Consider the following 20,958-nt stretch of genomic DNA (forward strand, 5'->3'; position numbering starts at 1 on the left):
CAAACACCCAGATGGCCTACCTCACGCCAGAGAAGCAGGGGCAACTAACACAATACTTCAGAGCACTAGCAAATTGCACCAGGCTGACTGCAAGGAAAATCCTGCAGGCTCTGGGATTCATGGCATCTTGCATCTTACTAATCCCATGTGCAAAGCTGCATATGAGGAAACTTCAATGGTACCTGAAAAACCTATGGTCTCAACACAGCCACAGTTTGGAAACAATAATACCACTAATTCCATGTCTACAAAAGGAATTTCTGTGGTGGGCTCAAGCATGCCAAACAAACACGGGTCTCCCATTCAGCAAGCCTCAAGCAAATCAAGTCATCACAACAGACGCCTCGGACTACGCCTGGGGGGCGCACATGACGGATCGGTGCATTCAGGGCAAATGGTCCCAAAAAGAAAAGCACCTTCACATCAATCAAAAGGAAATGCTAGCAGTAATAAATGCTATCTTAGCTTTCAAAGACCTTCTACAACCAGGTCAACTATTGATAAGAACGGACAACACCACAGTTATGTGGTACATAAACAAGCAGGGAGGAATACATTCATACCTCCTATGCAGACTGGCCATGTCACTTTGGAACATGGCCATGGACTTACAAATCGAACTACAAGCACAGTACTTGCCAGGCAAGGAAAACACGCTGGCAGACAACCTAAGCAGAAATATGACAGTTCCACACGAATGGAAGTTGCATCCAAAAGTTTTTACAGAAATAATCCAAGCATGGGGCAGGCCAGACATAGTTCTCTTTGCTTCCCACAAAAATCACCAATTGACAAAATTCTGCTCAAGGATTTTCCATCCAAAGGCCTGGAGAGTGGACGCTCTCTCTTTCAGTTGGACATCAATGACAGTTTATACCTTCCCACCTCTTCCTCTGCTGCCCAAAGTTCTACTGAAAACCAGAGCAGACAGACCAAAGATGATTCTCGTTGCTCCAGACTGGCCAAGACAACACTGGTACCCACTCCTGAGGAGCCTGACGCATTCCCCACCATGGACCCTGCCTCTAATGCCTCTTCTCCTGACTCAGCACAGCTTCAAAACTCTCCACAGCCAGCTAAAAACACTCAATCTAGCCGCATGGAAGATTCTTTAGCATCACAACAGACCCTACTCTCCGAGGAGGTGCAGGATGTCATTTTGGAGGCCAGAAGGCCGTCTACTAGAAAAGCTTACTCCGCAAAATGGAAACGGTTTTGTGTCTGGAATGAGAAAAAGGGCCAGGATCCCGGAAAACTGAATTTACCTCAAATACTACAGTATCTAGCTGAGCTGCTAAGCAGTGGACTTTCATTCTCCTCCATCAAAATCCATGCCTCAGCCATTTCTGCAGAATGCAACACTGATCCACCCTTATTCTCTCACCCCCTCTTAAAACAGTTCCTCAGAGGGGCTAAGAATCTAAGACCCCCAAGGAAACAACCAGTACCTGCTTGGGATCTCAATTTCATTCTGGAAAAGCTGACCCTTGCCTCCCTTTGAGCCAGCTGCCTCATCAGATTTGCAATATTTGTCCTGGAAAACAGCTTTCCTGCTTGCTATTACCTCAGCTCGCAGAGTTTCAGAACTACAAGCTCTCATGGCTGTGCAGCCTTTTATCATCTTCCATCATGACAGAGTTTCCTTACGAACCAACCCGTCCTTTATGCCTAAAGTGGTATCCAGGGTAGCTTTGAATCGGGCCATACACTTACCTACCTTTTACCCTAATCCTCAAAACAAAGGGGAGAGATTACTACATTCCTTGGACATTCACAGACAACTGCGTTATTATTTGGACAGAACAAACCCTTTCAGAAAATCAGAACAGCTCTTTGTGTCCTATGCTGTAGGAGCTCAAGGTAAGCCAATTTCCAAACAGACAATCTCAAAATGGATAGCCCACTGCATACATTTTTGCTATTCTTTTCATGGCAAAACTATGCCTACAGGCATCAGATCCCACTCCACAAGGGCCACAGCTACCTCTGCAGCTTTCCTCAGAGGAGTTCCTACCAAAGATATTTTGGAAGCAGCCACTTGGAGTTCTTTGCATACCTACCATTATACTCCAAATCCAGAGCAGGCTTTGCCACTGCAGTCTTGCAGGGCATTTTGGCTCCTCCTAGTTCCACCTAGTGCCTACCACCCCTTTCTTAGCTTTGGGATTCTACCCATCTGTTATGACTGCAGCTGTATGCACGATGAACATAGTACAGTTTTGTACCTACCATAAATGTAGATGTTTGAGTGCTAATACAGCTGCAGTCCAGGATGTAATGGGATCCTATCTCGCCTACATTTATAACTGATGGGTTCGGAGCCGATCCATCGGCTCCGACTCAGCCACTATACAATAGAACAAAGTCTCTAATTGGCTGGGCTACCCCTTATCCCAGAATGCACCACGCCTGCTTCCCCAGATCTCGTTTGCCGCTTTTCAAGTTAGACGTGGTCTCGACTTGGCTGGAGCGAAGTAGTGTTTTTTGGTTACTTTTTGGTCTTTTTTTTCTCATAAATTTAACAAACAGCTGTTTTAACAGCTTTGTCTGTGTGTGTAAACAGTTTTTTGTGAGATTGGTATTTTTTCTCTGTTACCGGGCAAGGCCCGTTTGAGTTAGAGGGCCCTTGCCCTTATTTGTGTGGTTGCTAAATTGTCTTACTGTACGTTTTTCTACTTTAATACGTTAGAGGGCTTCTTCCCGTTTTTGGTGTGCTGTATCTTGGGTCAGTCCCGCTTTGAGTCGAAGGGCTCGTGTCCTACTTAAGGTCTCGTTGTGGTAAAAACGAGTCTATCACTTCAGATACTGACCTCGATGATGCGGAGGGGTCCCCAAAATCGTCTTCGGATGACGTTTCATTCTCAGATATCCTTGAGATCCTGAGACAGAGAGGCGATTGGCAATCCAAAACCCCTTCTGCGGAGGAGTCGGTATTCCTCAAGGCTTTTGGGGCCCAGCCCTCCGCCTCCTGGGTGTCTCCACCCTTCGATGAATTGCTAGATTTAGTTTCTCGAAGGGTGTGGGAACACCCTGATTCTGTGGAACCGGTGCCCACCAGGCCTAACAAGTTCCTTTCAGCCCCTCCTCAGAAAGAATTTTTGACCAAAGGAGTTGCAGTAGATGCGATGGTGGTGGCATCTGCCACTCAGCAGGACGTAGCAGAGGCTTCAACGTCTATTCACCCTCCTAATAAGGATTCCAGGAGCATGGATAGATACGGGAAGCGTACCCTTTCTTCAGCGGCCTTTACCCTGCGGTCGCTGAATTATCTTTGTCATTTCACCAGGCTCCAAAGGGACCTCCTCAAAGAGTTAGGAGAGTCTCTTACAGGTAACCTTCCTGAGGCGTTAGCCCAGACTGTTGGCGCTCAGATGACTACCCTATCTTCGATAGTCAACTCGTCCATGAGGCTCATCTCATATGCGGCCGATGGGGCGAGTATAGCAGCGGGACCAGGCGTGGCTCTTAGAAGACACGCCTGGTTACGCTTGTGTCCCTTTGCGGAGGCTTTTAAGTCTTCCTTCACCGACGCCCTTTTGATGGGTCCTCCCTGTTTGGACCCAAGGTGAAGGACACACTGACTCTGTGCGAGCAGGAGGGCAAGACCTTGACTGCCGTGGGGGCCCATTTTTCCGCTCCTTCTAGACCTTACCCCAAGGCCCAGAGAGGAGGGAAAATGTGGTTCAGGAAATCTCAAAGGTTTTTCCCTACTCCACCGAGTGATCCCCCCTCTAGAGGCAGAGGGGGGGGGATTCAGGAAGACGTCGCCCCAGAGGTGGCAGAGGCCCCCGTAACTCTGGAGACCGCGATTCCTTTCGTGGTCCATCCTACACTCCCCGTCCCTGAGACGTGGCCCGACTGCGCATCTCCGGAGCCAGTCGGGTCGCTTTATGGAACACCCAAAGGCTTGGCAATCTATCACCAAGGATCAGTGGGTGCTCCGAACCATAACCGGAGGCTATTTCATCCCTTTCATAAAACCCCCTCTTCCTATCAGGAAAATCCCGGATGTGCCACCCAGTCAGCGGGATCAAGCAGCGGTCGAGGTCTCAAAGCTGCTAAGAAAAGGAGTCATCCAGCCTGTCCCCACAGACCAGATCGGATCAGGAATTTACTCAAGATTATTTTTGGTGCCAAAAAAGACCGGGGACTTAAGGCCCATTTTGGACCTCAAATCATTGAATCGCTTTGTAAAGAAATCCAAGTTCCGAATGGTCACCCTTCAGTCCATTCTCCCGTTATTGGAGAAGGATGTCTGGATGTGCTCCATAGATCTCAAGGATGCTTACTATCACATCCTGATAAGTCGAGAGTCCAGGAGTTACTTGCGCTTCCGCCTAGGAACCAGTCATTTCCATTTCTGAGCTCTGCCCTTTGGTCTCACCACAGCCCCCAGGGTGTTCACCAAGTGCCTGGCAGTAGTGACAGCTCACTTGAGAAGTCAAGGATTCCAAGTGTTTCCCTATCTAGACGACTGGCTCCTTACTGCCACCACCAAGCATCTATTAGTTCGGGCGCTTATGACCACAGTCAGTTTGGGTCATTCACTAGGAATCACGTTCAATTGGAAAAAATCTGTGCTGCAGCCGTCTCAGCGTATTACCTTTATAGGCGCAGAGTTAGACACAAGAAAAACCAAGTGTAATTATAAAATGTCCATTACCGATAGCCATGCTGTATGTGTATATTGTTTAGGACCGAAACATTTGCAGGAAACATGTAGTGTGTGTCATGCTTTTTCCTCTAGGGTCCTTCAAGAACGTAAAAATAAATTGATCCTTAAGGGCCTTATTAAGCCCTCCTTTGAGGAAGCTTTGGCTTCTCCTTCCCCTCCAGCTTCAAAAAAGAAAAGGTCGTCTGCTCCGACCAGTCCGTCGGAGCCGACATCCAAGAAGCACAGGTCGACCTCTTCTTCCTCGGCTCCAATGGCTTCGGAGCCTCGGGTGGAAGGGTCTGCCTCGATACCTCTTTCCTCGGCTCCATTGGTGTCGGAGCCGCAGGTTGGGGGATCGAGAGGCGAATCACCTGCTTCGGCTCCTTTGCTCTTGGAGCCGTTGGAGGTGTGCAGCTCAGACTCTCCCCCCTCGGCTCCGAAGTCTCCTTCGGCGCCGATACTTGTCCATACGGTTCCGGATCCGGTGCCGATAGTGTTGGAGCCATTTCGGAGCCGAGAGAGAAGTCGTCTCGGCCCCCATCTATTTCTTCTAAATCTTCCAGGTTGTCTGACTCGGATTTGGACAGAGTTATCCAGAGGCTTTTCCAGTCCCCGTTTTTTTGCAAAAATGGTCTCTGCTCCAGTCCACTCGGCTCCGGAGCCGATCCCCACTTCGACACATCTGATTCCTCCTCCAAACTCCTCGGAGCCGTTGGAGTCGGTGATGGTAGTGCAGAGCAGAGTCGTCCAGTCGGAGCCGAGACTCCCTCGGAGTCTCTCGGTTCCGACCATCATTCCTACCCTGTCCTCGGCATCAGGGTTCGTGCGGGACTTCCTCGGTCGGGGCAGGGGAACACTTTGGAACTGGTAGCTTCGGTGCCTAGTCTTCCCCTCAGAGCGTCGGCCGCAGGGATTCCCGGTACTGCCGTGGTCTCTCAGCCGGTACCCTCCGTAGAGTCTGGAGGTCCTGCTTTTGAGGCCATGAGGAGTGCGCTGGCCATGTCCTTGCCGGCTCAGCAAGTCTCTACCTCACCGTCCCTAGACTTGGGAACTGGTGCTTCTGGTGTGCTTCATTCGGAAGACAGCGGAGCCCCAGGGCCTGAGGATACCCCCCTTGGGGGGTTCCCTTCTCCCGGGAGGTCCTTCTGAATCCGCTTCGGATGAACCTCCAAGGAAGAAATTGTGCAAGAGGAAGCACGTTGACTCCCAGGGGGGCAGATTCCCAGGGACGCTCTAGCTCACAGTTGGCCCTCCGGTCTACTTTACGCCTTCCCTCCGGTTCCCCTTCTCCCGAAGGTGATACAGAAGGCGATTTATCTAGGAAGCGACATGATTCTGATCGCTCCACACTGGCCTCATCAGGTTTGGTTCCCCTTCCTTCTGAGGTATGCGGTGGAGGGCCCATGGCTTCTGGACCTGGTGCCCGACCTGTTAACTCATCAGTTGGGTCAGTCTCATCCATCCCTCAGGTCCTTCAGGTTGGCCGCCTGGTTACTCCACTTCCAACCTTAGTCAGAGATAACTCTCTTTCTCCAGACGTTATCCACATTTTGTCCTCTTCTCACAAACCTTCCACTACTAAACTGTATTCCAGCAAGTGGAAGAGGTTTGCTGTTTGCGCCCAGCAATGAGGTATAGATCCTTACGCCCCAGTACCTCAGGTTTTAGAATTCCTAGCTTCTTTGTTTTATTTGGGCTCTTCAGTTTCCACAATCAAAGTCCAACTGGCGGCTATCTCTAATTTTCATGTCTCCTTTGAGCCTTCCTTAATGGCAAACAGGCTTTGCAAATCTTTCCTTAAAGGGGCGTGGCTCTTGCCCCAATAGCCCATCCTGTGCCTCCTTGGGATCTGAATATGGTTCTAGCTTCTTTAACTGCCCGCCCTTTTGAACCAGCAGCTACTTGTGATATGAAATTTCTATCTTGGAAAACCGCCTTTTTGGTGGCAATAACCTCTGCCAAGCGGGTCTCAGAGCTTCAGGCCCTCTGTTCTAGTCCTCCTTATTTGACTTTTCACAAAGACAGAGTGTATCTCAAGTTAAATCCCTCTTTCTTACCCAAGGTAGCATCCCCCTTATGCATTCAACAATCCTTGGAGCTTCCTGTGTTTTTTCCCAAATTCTCCAATAACGCAGAATATATTTTCCATCAGTTGGATGTTCATAGACAACTGCGTTTTTACTTAAGTAGGACCAATCAGACACGAAAGTCAGATCAGCTGTTTGTGTCCTTTGCAGAAAATAGGTTGGATCAACCGGTGGCTAAAACCACCATAGCCAAATGGATTACAGATTGCATCTCCTTCATTTATTCACAGTCCGGCAAAGAGCTACCATTCCCAGTCAAGGCTCATTCTACCAGGGCAATGGCTACTTCTGTAGCATTCCACTCCAAGTTATCGATAGATGATATCTGTGCTGCCGCTACCTGGACTTCTCCGCACACTTTCATTTCTCATTACAAGATAGATGTGGCTTCTCAAGGTAGAGCTTCTTTTGGTTCCACAGTTCTCAGGAGTGTTTTCCAATGAGCCACCCGGGAGTTAGGTGCTAGGGGTGCTGTCCCATCAGTTATGAATGTAGGTGAGATAGGATCCCATTACATCTTTTAGTTATGTACTTACCATAACTTTGGATGTATGGGATCCATCTCGCCTACATTCATACGCATCCTCCTTCCCCCTTCCCATTGGATTTAGAGGAAATGTTGCTACTACTGAGTTCTTTCTCTTGAAGGACTTTAGTTTGTTACAGTTGCTGTTATGTTTTCTGTGTCTGGATGTAGGTATGAAAGCGACCAAACAAGATCTGGGGAAGCAGGCGTGGTGCATTCTGGGATAAGGGGTAGCCTAGCCAATTAGAGACTTCGTTCTATTGTATAGTGGCCGAGTTGGAGCCGATGGATCGTCTCCGAACCCATCAGTTATGAATGTAGGCAAGATGGATCCCATACATCCGAAGTTAAGGTAAGTACATAACTAAAAGTTTCCCTCCCTCCTTCCCCTCCTGGGACAGGCCTATTGGCTAACACCTCCTCATACAACCTGATTGGGGTATTCATTTATGGTGTATTTGCTTGCAACTACTGTATTTTGATTATATTGCATTTCTTTATCACACAAATTTATGTATTGCCTTCCTTCTGGGGGCACCTGACATCTGGGGCAAGAAAAACTGAAGAAAATGGCGTCGGATGGTTCTTTTATACCCGTGTCGCACTGACGTCAGGGAAGAAGTGACAACAACCGACGCCGGACCTAGACTTTGGAATTCGGCCGACCGAGGACCCGCCTGACGGCAGGAGAACCCATCTGTTATGACTGCAGCTGTATTGGCACTCGAACATCTACATTTATGGTAGGTACAAAACTGTACTTTCTCTGCACTTCCCTTTTGCTTATCTACTGCGCCCAGGGTATTCACAAAGTGTCTAGCTCCAGCCGTTGCATTTTGCAGACAGAGAAATATTCAAATGTACCCATACTTGGATGATTGTTTGATTCAGGCAGAAAGCCAGGACTTGCTAGTAAAACATCTGGCATTCGTAAAGAAACTTCTAACCTCACTGGGGTACACCATAAACGAAAAGAAATCTCACCCAGTACCCTGCCAACAGATTGTATTCCTGGGAGCAAGCTTGAACACAACTTCCCAGATGGCTTTCCTCACTACAGATAAACAAGTTTATTTGACAAAAACTACTTCAAACTATTGGCCACAAAGACCTAGCTATCTGCAAGGAAAGTTCTGCAAGCCCTGGGGTTCATGGCCTCTTGCATTCTACTAATTCCATATGCAAGACTGCATATGAAGAAACTACAATTGTATCTAAAAAGCCTTATGGTGTCAACATTCGCAGGACCTGGAATCAATGATTCCTATCATTCCTTGTATAAAGATAGAGTTCCTTTGGTGGGCAGAGGCCTACTACCACAACAAGGGGCTCCCTTTCACTCTACCCCCTGCTGCCCAAACCCTAACAGATGCATCAGACTATGCATGGGGGGCTCACTTGGCAGGGCAGTGCATTCAGGGCAAATGGAACCCGAGACAGATGCACCTGCATATCAACCAAAAAGAAATGTTAGCTGTACAGAATTCCCCGACAGCCTTCAAAGTCCACATTCTTCCAGGGCAGCTATTGGTAAAGACAGACAACACCACAGTTATGAGGTACATAAACCCACTCATGTCCTCTCTGCAGACTAGCCATGGCTCTGTGGAACACAGCCTTGAGCTACCAAGTGCACCTACAAGCTTAATTCTTGCCAGGCAATCTAAATTCACTGCAGGCGACCTAAGCAGAAATCTCATGGACCCACACGAATGGAAATTGGAACACAAAATATTCAACCTCTTGAGGAACAAATGAGGGACTCCTGAGGGGAGGCAAACAGGTCTACCTCTGAACTACCAGTTGGACAAATTCTGCACAAGGACTTCCTGCAGTCAAGCTTCAAAAGTGGATGTCCTGTTCTTTACCTGGGAAAGCCTCTCGGTTTATGCCTTTCCACCATTGTTTCTCCTCTCGAAGGTTCTGCAAAAGATCAAACAGGACAAGCCAAGGACAATACTGATTGAACCAGACTGGCCACGCCAGCACTGGTACCCCCTCTTTCACAGTATGACTGCTTGGAACCCTGGCACCTGCCTCAGACCCACTTCCCTGCTGTCCCAGCAGGCGGGCCAGATTGTGCACCCTCAGCTTCAAACCCTGAACCTTGCAGCCGGGCTAATTCCTTGAGCTCTCCAATAGCATCCCTCAGTAAGCAGGTGCTAGATGTCATTCTGGAGGCAAGGAGTCCAAGTACTAGAAACTCCTATGCTGAAAAGTGGAAAAGATACTGTACCTGGAGCCAGACTCAGGGGATGGGGCACAGTGTTGCCCAGCTTACCTCCATATTCTTCAGTACTTAACAGAAATGCTCCACAAGGGACTATCCTTCTCGTCAATTAAAATTCATGCCTCTGCCATTTCAGCGCATCTTCTCTCACCCCCTGCTAAAGCGATTCCTTAGAGGGGCCAAAAGTTTGACCCCCCCCCCCCGAGAGCCCCTACTCAAGCCTGGGACCTTAACTTTGTATTGGAAAAGCTCATTCTCCCTCCCTTTGAGCCAGCTGCAACTGCAGAGTTGAAATTCCTTTCTTGGAAAACCGCCTTCCTTCTAGCCATCACTTCAGCAAGAAGAGTGTCTGAATTACAGGTCCTCATGACAGTGGAGCCCTTCATTAACTTCCATGCAGACATGATTTCCCTCAGGACCAACCCTTCCTTTATGCCCAAGGTGGTGTCTAGTGTGACCCTAAATCAGTCTATTCATTTGCCTACTTTTTTCCCTAATCCACAAAACAAAGGAGAACGAATACTGCACTCTCTGGACGTGCACAGACAACTTAGATTTTATTTGGACAGGGCTAAGCCTCTCAGAAAATCTGAACAGCTGCTAGTTGGCTTTGCAGCAGGGGCAGAGGGGAAGGCCATTTCGAAGTAAACCATTTTTAAATAGCCCATTGCATTCATTTCTGCTACAAGCACCATGGAAAACCTACCCCACAGGGGATAAGATCACATTCCACCAGGGCTACAGCTAGCTCTACAGCCTTTCTCAGAAGAGTCCCTACCAGGGACATCCTAGAAGCTGCTACCTGGAGCTCTGTACATACCTTTACCAAGCATTACCACATGCCTATTTTTTCTAAATCCAGAGTTGGTTTTGCCACTGCAGTCTTGCAGGGCTTAATAGCTGGCCCTAATGCTCTCTAACTTCCTCCTCCCTTCCTTAGCTTTGGGAATCAACCCAAATGTGATGACTGCAACAGTGAAACATGAAGAACATAGTACAGTTGTGTACACTTACCATAAATGTAGATGTTCGAGTGTATTCACTGTTGCAATCCTGGTTACCCTCCCTCCAGCCCCCTGACTTCTCTTGGCTCTACCTTTCCTTCTTGTTTGGTTTATTTAAGTTTTCTGGTGTATTTGTTTTTTGATGGAGGTGTACCATAAAATATAATTGCTTCCCATTGTGGGGGCACCTGACATTTGGGGCAAGAAAAACTGATGTAATGGCGTCGGCTGCATGTTTTATACCCCTGACGACCTGATGTCATGGAAGAGACAGCATCCGACGCAGGAATACAAGACTCTGGTATTCAGGCCGGATGAGGGTTAGCTGCAGGCAGATAATCCAAATTTGATGACTGCAACAGTGAATACACTTGAACATCTACATTTATGGTAAGTGTACACAACTGTACTTTTCTGCCCCACCTTTGAAGAAACCATCCCCTTTATGGGTTTTGAACTTTTTGATTGGCCTTCTGGTGTAGTAATGTTGGAAGTTTGTTTCTTGCAATATATTTTTCTGGTTTCCAGTATTCCTGCTCAGTGTCTCAGAGCTGCAGGACCTCTATGTAGGGAATCATATGTGATATTTCACAAGGGTAAAATTGCTCCTAAAAATGTTTTTGAGCAGGTCCTCTCATATCCCTGTTTTCCACACTATGGGAGAAACTCGGGCAGAGAGAGAGAGGTTCTTCATGCTGCATATGCACATGAAGTAGGACCATGAAATGAGTAGCACAGAGCAACTGTTTATATCCATTGCTGTGAGGAAGGAAAGGCTGGCATCCACTGTGGAAAAATTTCCAGGTCAGTTAAAACAGGGACTATATTTTTTTCATAAGAAAATACACCAGCTTTTGGAAAATGCTCCAGTCAAATGCCTCTCCATTGGGGGTTAGCTGCGTTCTGTGTCAAGGCCAGTTCTTGTCAAACTTTTATCAAGTATGTTGTCTTGGCCATGACTCAGAGTTGGATCTCTTTTTGGTACTGCTTTGCTTTAGGAATTGGCCATCTGAATTTTGCCTTTTGGCTGTTCACTGGCTCCTTTTCTGTTGTCATTTACTTTATAAAGTAGGGTTTCTGCTAAGTCTGATATTTATTTACAGTTGATCTATGAGCGGACCCTTCTTTGGAGAGCCCAAAGTACCCTCCCAGAATCATTCTGTTGTGGGATGCCCCTTCCATTCACTTTAGTTCCCTGTCTGTGAGGGAAAATGTATATCTGTGTATTAAACAGTGCAGGTTTTGCACCGTTTTAATGTTGCCTGAATGGTAATTCCTGAGTGTGGTATGGGGGTGAGCTGGTGGGTTCATCCTGTTACAGTGCAGCACATGACATGACTGCACACAGTGGCATTGGGCATATATACCACTAAGTAGAACAGGAGCTTAGGAAAAGGCCAAATTCACACGAGAATGACTCCAGTTTTTGCCTCAACAGGGAGGGAGTTTTTTTCTAAATGTATGTCAAAAATAGATAACACACAGAAACTGTAAGGGTAAATCCAACGGCTTAAAAATACGGACACCAAAAATTAGCGCTTTCATTCACTTTTATTTCCTTGTGAACTTCTTCAGAAATAAAAAAAACTCCACTCGCATCCTTTTTTATATACAAGTTAATTGGTCACATAAGTAATCTCATAAAATAAATGAGTTAATTGATTCTCTTAAAAGACACTACAATAAAATATATCAAAAACAAGAAACTTGTTATAGGAAATTGTTATAAAATAAATATAAATGTGTGTGTATATATATATATATATATATATATATATCAAATAAAACTAAAAACCTGGAATGACTCTGAAAACAGTCAAAAAATTATGTGTTTCGTCCACTTTTAATTAACATGAACTTCATCAGAAATCATTTTCTGATGAAATTCATGTTAATTAAAAGTGGACGAAACGCGTAATTTTTGACTGTTTATTTTCCGAGTCATTCCAGGTTTTTAGCTTTATTTGGTTTCAGTTCAGTTGTTTATTATATATATATATATATATATATATATATATATATATATATATATACTTGTTAAATTTAATACTGTTTCATTTGTAAAAAGCACTTTAAATTAATTGTTTCATTTAAACCAGGAGCAAATTCTGCTCCTAGTTGCAGTTGCCAAAGGGATTATTTACATTCTAAAAGGACCTCAACATCACCAATAAATGTCCCCTGATGGAACACAATCCTTTACAGAAAAAATTAATTTCTTGAAATCTTTACAAAGCAAAGAGTGTTTAGCCAAAGCATTAACTAAATCTTTTTTCTTAATGGCTAAAAGATGTTCACTAATCCTTTTTCTAAGGCATCTTGTAGTCATGCCTATATAGAAACTAGGACAAGTTGAACACTGAGCAATGTAAACTACCTTCTCTGTACTACATGTATAATAACTCTTAGACCAATATGTTTTGTTTAAGTGTGAAACCTATATTGAAGAAGAATTAATTATAAACCTGCACTGTCTGCAGGCATTACATGCATAAGTGCCCTTAGCTAAAATTCTTGGACCTTTATTTTCATTTCTTACTTTATTTGTCCATTCTAACATGTTTTTAATGTTTTTTGTTTTTTTGAAAACAAATTTAGGTCCTTCACCTATAATATTTAACAATTCCTGATTTCCTAACAAAATTTTCCAATTATCCACTATTATCTTTTTTATACACCACATTTCATTTGTAATAGGCAAAACAAAAGCAGAAAAAAATTCTTTGTCAGGGCAATTAACTCTTCCATTATCAGCTGTCCCAAAATTGGATGAATGGAAAACCAAAATGGGACAAGCTTTGTCTTTTCTGAGTGGCTATCACTTCGTTGGCTATAATTTGTAACCACCCTGAGTCATAACCTCTGGACCTCCCAGGACTAAGGGCGGAAAAAAAGCATTTTTGAAGTTAGCAGGTTTCTAAATTTTGACATTTTCTCAATTATAATTTTTTAAGAAATCCCTTTATATAGTTCAGCTAATATCTTTAAAATGTATGTTATGTCATTAGAAACTGTTTGAGCAAGCTAAAACATGTTATACCCTTTTTACTCAAGTCTGATTTGGTACTGAAATATATTTTATCAATGTCTGTTAATAGGGCTTCAGTATTCCATAGTCTGTCTTCTTTAAGCTATTGCTGCATTTGTTCTTGAGAGTAAAACATTGGCACATATAGGTGCTTTCAGAGTTTTTATCAAGTTCGCTGATTAAAATAATCTACCGACATGGAGAGAGGCTAAAATTACCTTTTAAATGTGTGGCCTCTTGCAACTTACATTTTGTCCCTTAGAAAAACATATTTTTAGATGCATTTATTCCTTCCAGAAGGTTTTTCCAAACTTCTGGATTTGTGGTCTGAGGAACACTTTTTAATTGCTCAAAAACATGCAAATTTTTTGTAAGCAATAGTTTCTTCCAGAAGTGGTTGTAGAATCTATTCAAGTCACTCAATTTTTTAATGTATTGTCCTGGAAAATCCAGTCTGAGTTGAGCCTTGTCAAATAAGCTGGATGTCTTCCAGATAGTAATGTGTTAGCTTTTTTAAACCAGTTGGAAAAACTAACCCAATAAGGCAAACCTCACTTTTGAAATCATGTCTGTTTTTTGAATCACTGTGTTATTGTTATTTCCCAGTAGGGAAGTGTTCGTCAGTGCATTCAAGGCTTGCTAGACTAAATGCACTTTGTTTGCCTTAAGGAACATTTGTCCAGGACACCCTTGTTGCTGTGATCTAGACTACTGTTCACAATATGATGAAGCAATCTAGCCTGGATTGCAGGTTTACAATAGGATTTGGAGAGGGGGAGCAGGGTTTGAATGTCTTCCTCTTTCCAGTTCCACCTTTTGCCACCTGCCTTTTGAATGAACAGTTCATCATTCATTTTGCAGGTTGTATTGATGAACCAAAACCTAAGAATGATGGCAAGTGTCTGGAACTGAGGAACTTCCATGATGAGAACTGTGGTTAGGTTTAACCCTTCAACCTGTCAAAATTCAACATTTTTTTCTTTGAAGTTCACACACTTGGTAAAAGAAGTATTCCTTTGCATGTTGTAACCTATCTAGTCAACTACTTAGGTCTGTTCATCCCCCACACCTGTCAGTTTTCTTTTGCTTCATGTATTTGCAGGTCCTTTTTAGAAGTTTTTTTTATAACAGTTGAAACTTATATGAATTCTGCACCAGCTCCGACTTTCATTTGGTATAAGATTTAAATTCCTACTGACAGTGGTGGGAGAATCCCATTCCTGACTTAAGGGAGGTCAAAATGTCATCACTGGGAACTTAGCTCAGAGGAGTGGTTGTGGCCCAGCTCTTCTTACAAGCAAGTCTACATTTTGCATGATCTTCTTCTGTACAAGAAATTTAAATTTTATTAGTAAGACTTGAAACCATTCAATTTCCTGTTCTGGCACAGGGTAGTAGCAGCTGTAAAAAAGCTGTGTCCATAGATTTCACTGTGAAGGATGCATTTTAGTGCATCTGTGTCATCCTTTCCCCATTTGACTAACTTAGACATGGGGCTATTTGGCCTGATCATGGTACAGCCCATTGAGTTACTTAGTGAATTTGTAGACAAAGGCTCTTTCTGTAGAGAGTGCTTCCTGCCCCGCGACAACCTCTGTAGGTTTGGTTGGTCGTGGTTGATGAGGAGTCATCAGATGAATCCATGCTAGGTTCTGCAGTCCTTGCATTGGACATTGAATGCTTGCACTTGGTTAATGCTTCGTGGGATGTTGTGTCTGAGGTATGAGATCTCAGCCTTAGAGATTTCACTTTTGCCAGTACCAGGCCTAACAAATGTGACTTCCCATCACAAATCACCTTTGAAATGCATGTGGTCCATGCATAGGTCTGTTTCACACCCTTGTTATATGAAACCTCATTTTAAGTTGTTGAGGGATGCAGAACTTCATCTCCTTAGGCTTCCATTGAGAGGCTGAAGAGCATGAGTCCCTTTTACGGAAGATGGACAAAGGGCAGTGAACCCCTCAAGTCTTCATGCTCATCTTTGGATGGTCTCATTTGGGGCTGTATAAGGTTTACCGTACTTGGGCCTCAATGTCACTCTCACCACCCGAGTTTGCCCTCCTTATGAAGAAGCCTTTGGCTCTCCATAGTCATCCCTCCTTTGGGGCCAGCCTTCATGGATTCTGTCTTCATAGCTCGGGGACACCTTTACTGTGCTCCTGCTGTCCCCAAGAATGTTGATGGTTAATACATGGCACCAACTGTTTGGAGTAAAACACTTTCTAAGCATCTTGCAGCTGACATCTTCATGGTTTCAACTGGTCATCGGTGGTCTCCGGGACTACAGCCCATTTCCCTCCTTGTTGTATGACCGAGTCAAGAGCTTTAGACAAGTGCAGCAAGGGCGTTTAGTGTTGTACCAGTCTTGGGGTGTTTATCTATGGATATTGTCTTTAAAATTCCATTTTGTCTTGATGAAAGTGTCATCTGACAAGTCTGAGATGATGTTTGAGCTGAAGGTAATAAGATTTGAAAATATTTAGCAGTAATTTGTGTCCCTTTAGTAATTTTCAAAGTTGTAATATTGTCAAGTCTTCAGAATGTAAATGTTTTCAAGTGAAAAAGAAAGGTGGTGTGTCATTAGTCTAGCTGATGCACATCAGAGCATTTTGCTGTATTGGGTTGCTGACTGCTGTTGATTGAAGCCAGTAGACTTTTCAGTATATACTTGAATGCTAACTGGTGATTTGGAATACTTTAGTGCCACTGTTGTATATTGCATTAGAGAGATTTATTAGTATATTTGTGCATCTGACCTTTTTTGTAGAGGGAGATCTTCATGCCCAAATCCTTCACTGACTACAGTGATTGAAAGAGATCAGCAGATGAGACCGCCTCCTCCCATTGCTCACCACAAGCAAGCAACAAAGTGAGTGATTGTTCATCTTTTGTTGTCCATACTAAAAGTAAATGATACTTTCAGTTGTCCTTTGGTGATGTGCTTTTAAAATGATTTTACAGGATGTTTTTTTCTTTATTATTTTGCTTGCTTACTGTGTTAAAACGACCTGTGGTCATACCTCTCAACTTGTCTAGATTTTCTCAGAATGCCCAGATTTTTGCCTCCTATTTCATTCTGTTCCTCATAAAATTTGTAGCTTTCTGGCAAATCATTGAGGATTGAAATCACTGAATAATACTAAATAATAACAGACATTTTAGTTTCACACTTCATATCCTTCAGAAAATACGCAATAATGCAAAACCTTAGTGTAACAACTTTCTAAGTGACTAGGAGCAACATTTAAAAATCTGTTTGTATTTTTAGATCTTTGTCCCCACACACACACACACACACACACACACACACACGTTTCTGGTTTTGTCCAGATTTCTTGCACTGAGAGGTTGAGAGGTATGCTTGTAGAATTTATGTAACTATAAATGACTCCAGCCTCCCTTGCATTCATTTTCCTAATGATCTGTTTTCAGTTGAAGATAAGAAGCTTAACCTGATTTTGTGTGCCAGAGTTAAAAGAATGTAATATTCCCAGAAGTGTGTTTACTTATCAACCTGTAACAATGACATGGCATTTCTTTAGTGAAAAAAAAATTCCTGCCATGCCATTTCCCATAAGACATAACTTCAACATCAGTAGATTAGCAGGTTGAATTCAGTGTTCTTAAATTTTGAGAGATTTTCTTTGTATGCTTGCCTGCTGGGAAAATCTCTCCTACCCTGTGGAAGCCTTGAACCTACCATCCAGGAGCCTTTACTGCAAACAGTGGATATACATGTAACTGAGCTTGTCTTTTAACTTTGTCTTCATTCATTGGGCTCAGTCTACACAGCTCCCTTGTACATCACTTCTCATGTCCCTAGTACTGTCTACCCCATACCGTAACTGTCATGTCCCTAGTACTGTCTACCCCATACCATAACTGTTATTAAACTAAATACCTTCTTTCCTGCTTTGGGAGTACCTACTATAGTTCCCAAGCCAAGTCGACCCGCTTATTCTTGCCTACTATCATCTGTTTGCTACTCATCTCTTCTTTTCCTCTCCTCTCTCTAAAAACTATACAACTTAGTAGTGCTCTCCCCACTTCTCACGACTACTATCTCCCACTGACTCTCTACTGTCGGCAACTGTTAACCTTTGCAATTAGCTCCAATCATTCTTTATTCTCTACTGCTCTTCCATTTCCGTTTCCACAACTTACCTCATTGATTGTTTTTCTACTAAAAGAGCTACACAATTTCTACTAAAAGCGCTGCACAAGGGGCCAGAGCCAGCCTGCTCCGTTCACTCTTCATTTCGCTTGGGCTCACTCCGCTCCTGTACCCTACCTCTATTCTTACCCCCATTTCAGTTAGATTTATACCTATAGACCACATCCACATAATTATCCAGTCATTACTCAACTCACAGCCAAGTAACCCAAATAACTACAAACACTAAATTTCACTCCTCCATTACAATATCTCACCTAAAAGCAATAACCAAATCCAAGGTACCAGAAGCCAGCCAGAAGCCTTTTAAAACCAATTTAATATGTGCACAAAACACACAGTAAACACAAATGCAGACAATTAAAATACAACGTTTTTGTTTCAAACATTTCACTTCAAAGTGCCTACTATATTGGTTTCAATTTTAACTCTTATTTATTCATTAGTATTTGAGTCATTTTATTGAATCATCTTATTGAATGTTTTTATTGGTCAATCTGTTCACTAGCAAGATATTTAACCTGTCAATTTACCTCAGAACCACATCTGATGAAGTGTTTGAAACGAAAACGCTGTATTTTAATTGTCTGCGTTTGTGTTTACTGTGTGTTTTGTGCACGTATTAAATTGGTTTTAAAAGGCTTCTGGCTGAATTCTGGTCTATTGGTACCTTGGATTTGGTAATTGGTCTTATTTGGGTACCTAGTGGCTGTTTTTTCTTGGTCTTTTTGGTGTACTTTGGGCCATGGACAGTGAAACCAGCTCAGAGAGAGAATGGAGGAGTGGAAATGATGACATCGGACAAACGAGAAAGCTGATTGGTCAGCTATCACAATTGATTGATTTACTCACTCCTCTAAGCCTTTCAGTGGTGGAATTGATGTCAAGAGTGACTGGAGGGCGGAACCAGGAAGCCCTCAGGCAGAATGCATCCAAAGGGCGTGAAAATACTGGAAATAATGTGGATTTAAGCAAAACGGACATTCTAATAAACAGCAAATGAAAATTAGCTAATAATAATGAATTCCTGCAGACTACAGCTATTCTGAGAGGTGAAGTGGTTCCTGCTAACAGTGAGGACTCACCCTTGAGGACAGGACAGAACCCTAGGACTTTTGCTGCTGATGTCCTTCAAGGATGCATCTGCAGTCATAACATATGGGTTGTCCTGCCTCAGGCAGCCCTTCGGTCAGCTGGATTCCAAAGTCTGGGTCTGGCCTCGGCTGATGTCGCACTTTTCCCGACGTCAGAGCGTCTGGGGTATGAAAGCATCAGCTGACGCCATTTTCCTCAGTCTTTCTTGCCTCATGGTGCCCGAAGGAGAAGCTGTTCGCAAGTGCCGGTCGGTCAGATCCAGAGATTTCAGCTACCGAAGACTTCGAAAAAAGCTAAGTACCCCGTTGGGGACTCTTTCTTGCCTCAGCCGATGTCAGACAAAGTAAATAATTGTTTAACTTGTGGGAAACAAATACCTCATAAGGATTTCCATTCTTACTGCCTTCCTTGCTTAGGCCCAGACCACGACGTATCAGCCTGTTTAGCCTGTGCCTCCTTCAACCGACGAACTCTTAGACGTCGGTCAGAGTTTGCAGAGGAATTTTTTGGAGCCGCTTTTGCTTATAAAATGCCGTTGGAGACTCCGACTTCGCATATGGTCAAAAAACGCAAGGAAAAGGACCGACACTCGCGGCCCACGATTTCGGCTGAAACCACTGCTAGGCCTACCGCGAGTGTCTCGGTTTCGGCCGAAACAGAGTCCACGGCGATTCCTTCTTCCGAAACCATACTTCCGACCACCGAGGCCCGAGAGGCTCTGGCTGAGTCGGCTTCAGAACTCCCTACCGAAGCCAGTGTTTAGGAATTGTCCAACACCATACCTTTGGACATTTCTACCCCTGCACGTGGGGCAGCTAGGCCCCCAGCTTCTATGTCTATTAAGGCCTTTTCCAGGGCTAAAGCTGCCAAACTTTCAAAAGCTTTGCCTGCCAAATCTACATCCCAGAGGCCTTCCTCTAGTTCTCAGATCCTCAGCCTTGCTGAGGATCTTATCTCCTTAATTAGGGGTTCACAACCTCACCCAGACAGGGCCTCTCAACCTCCTCCAGACAAAAGGCCCAGGACTGACCCCTCTGAACCTCACTCCTCAGATTACTCCACAGATGGATCTGACTTGTCAGACCACCAGGAAGGGGCTTACTCGCCTTATGAGGATTCAGATGCAGAGGAATCTATCCCTTCGGCCTCCCCTCCTGAAGAATTTTACTTTGGGGAGACTTTACACTCCATGAGAGAGCACTTTCAATGGCAAGGTCAGGATTTCTCTGATTCCAGAAAAAGATTAAGGACCTTTTTGCATTTGCCTCAGCATAGGCCCTTAGCTATACCTCCTGTTCTAAATGTAATTGATGATGTGTACAATGATGTCAGTACAGCCCCTGATTCTCTTCCTCCGGCCCCTGCCAAACCTGACAGATATTACAGGGTCCCGGATTCTCATTTTCATCTGTATAAAGCCCATGCTGCAGACCCAGAAACTAGTTCTCAGGGCCCTAAAGGGGTTGCAGCCGCTACTGCCAAAAATCCCCTACCCTCTGAAAGAGAGTCTAGAGCTTTAGAGAGATGGGTAAAAAAGGTGTATACATCTTCAACTCTTTCTGCCAGGGCATTAAACTGTCAATTCCATATGATACAGTACCAAGAATTTTTTGTTAGATCAAATGAATAAGAAACTTTCTTCTCCTGAACCCTTAGACCGAAAATCCCTTCAGGATTTGGTACATAACTCACAACAGGTTAGTAATCATTTTTTTAAAATGTGGCTTTGATGCACTGGAGGCTTCATTTAGATCAGCTATGACTGGGGCAGTTATTCATAGGCATGCCTGGCTGAAGGAGCAATCTTTGCCAGACCATGTCAAAGCTAAACTCCTCGATGCTCCAATGGAGAAACAAAATTTATTTGGCTCCCCTGCACAGGAGATTCTAAAAAAGGTTGAAGAAAAAGCAGAATCTGTGCAAACAGTTAAAGATTTCCTGCAAGTTCAACCACCGAGGTTCAGCAGAAACTGGCCTACAAAGAATTGGTCCTTTCCAGACTCTACCAGAGCCCAGAGAGGCAGGGACAGGCGCCCTAGAGGCAGAGGTCAATCGAAGAGCTCCTACAGAGGCCGTCAGTGGCAGCCTGCCAACCAGAGGAGTAGTGCAACAGCTACAACTACAACCACTACTACAGGACAGACCCAATGACTTGAC

At 44.2% G+C, this 20,958-nt stretch overlaps 1 protein-coding gene across 1 annotated transcript in view; it reads left to right on the forward strand.

Moving 5' to 3' along the window:
- The window catches only part of NFX1 (nuclear transcription factor, X-box binding 1), a 1,622,551-nt gene that overhangs the window by 1,495,118 nt on the left and 106,475 nt on the right, over nt 1-20,958 (forward strand). Inside the window, exon 24 of the mRNA XM_044065583.1 lies at nt 16,300-16,401. Within this exon, the coding sequence (XP_043921518.1) occupies nt 16,300-16,401 (102 nt within the window). The remainder of the gene's footprint in view (nt 1-16,299; nt 16,402-20,958) is intronic.

Source organism: Protopterus annectens, chromosome 3.part0 (assembly GCF_019279795.1).
Source record: "Protopterus annectens isolate FY-2018-M chromosome 3.part0, PAN1.0, whole genome shotgun sequence".
Taxonomy (NCBI): domain Eukaryota; kingdom Metazoa; phylum Chordata; order Ceratodontiformes; family Protopteridae; genus Protopterus; species Protopterus annectens.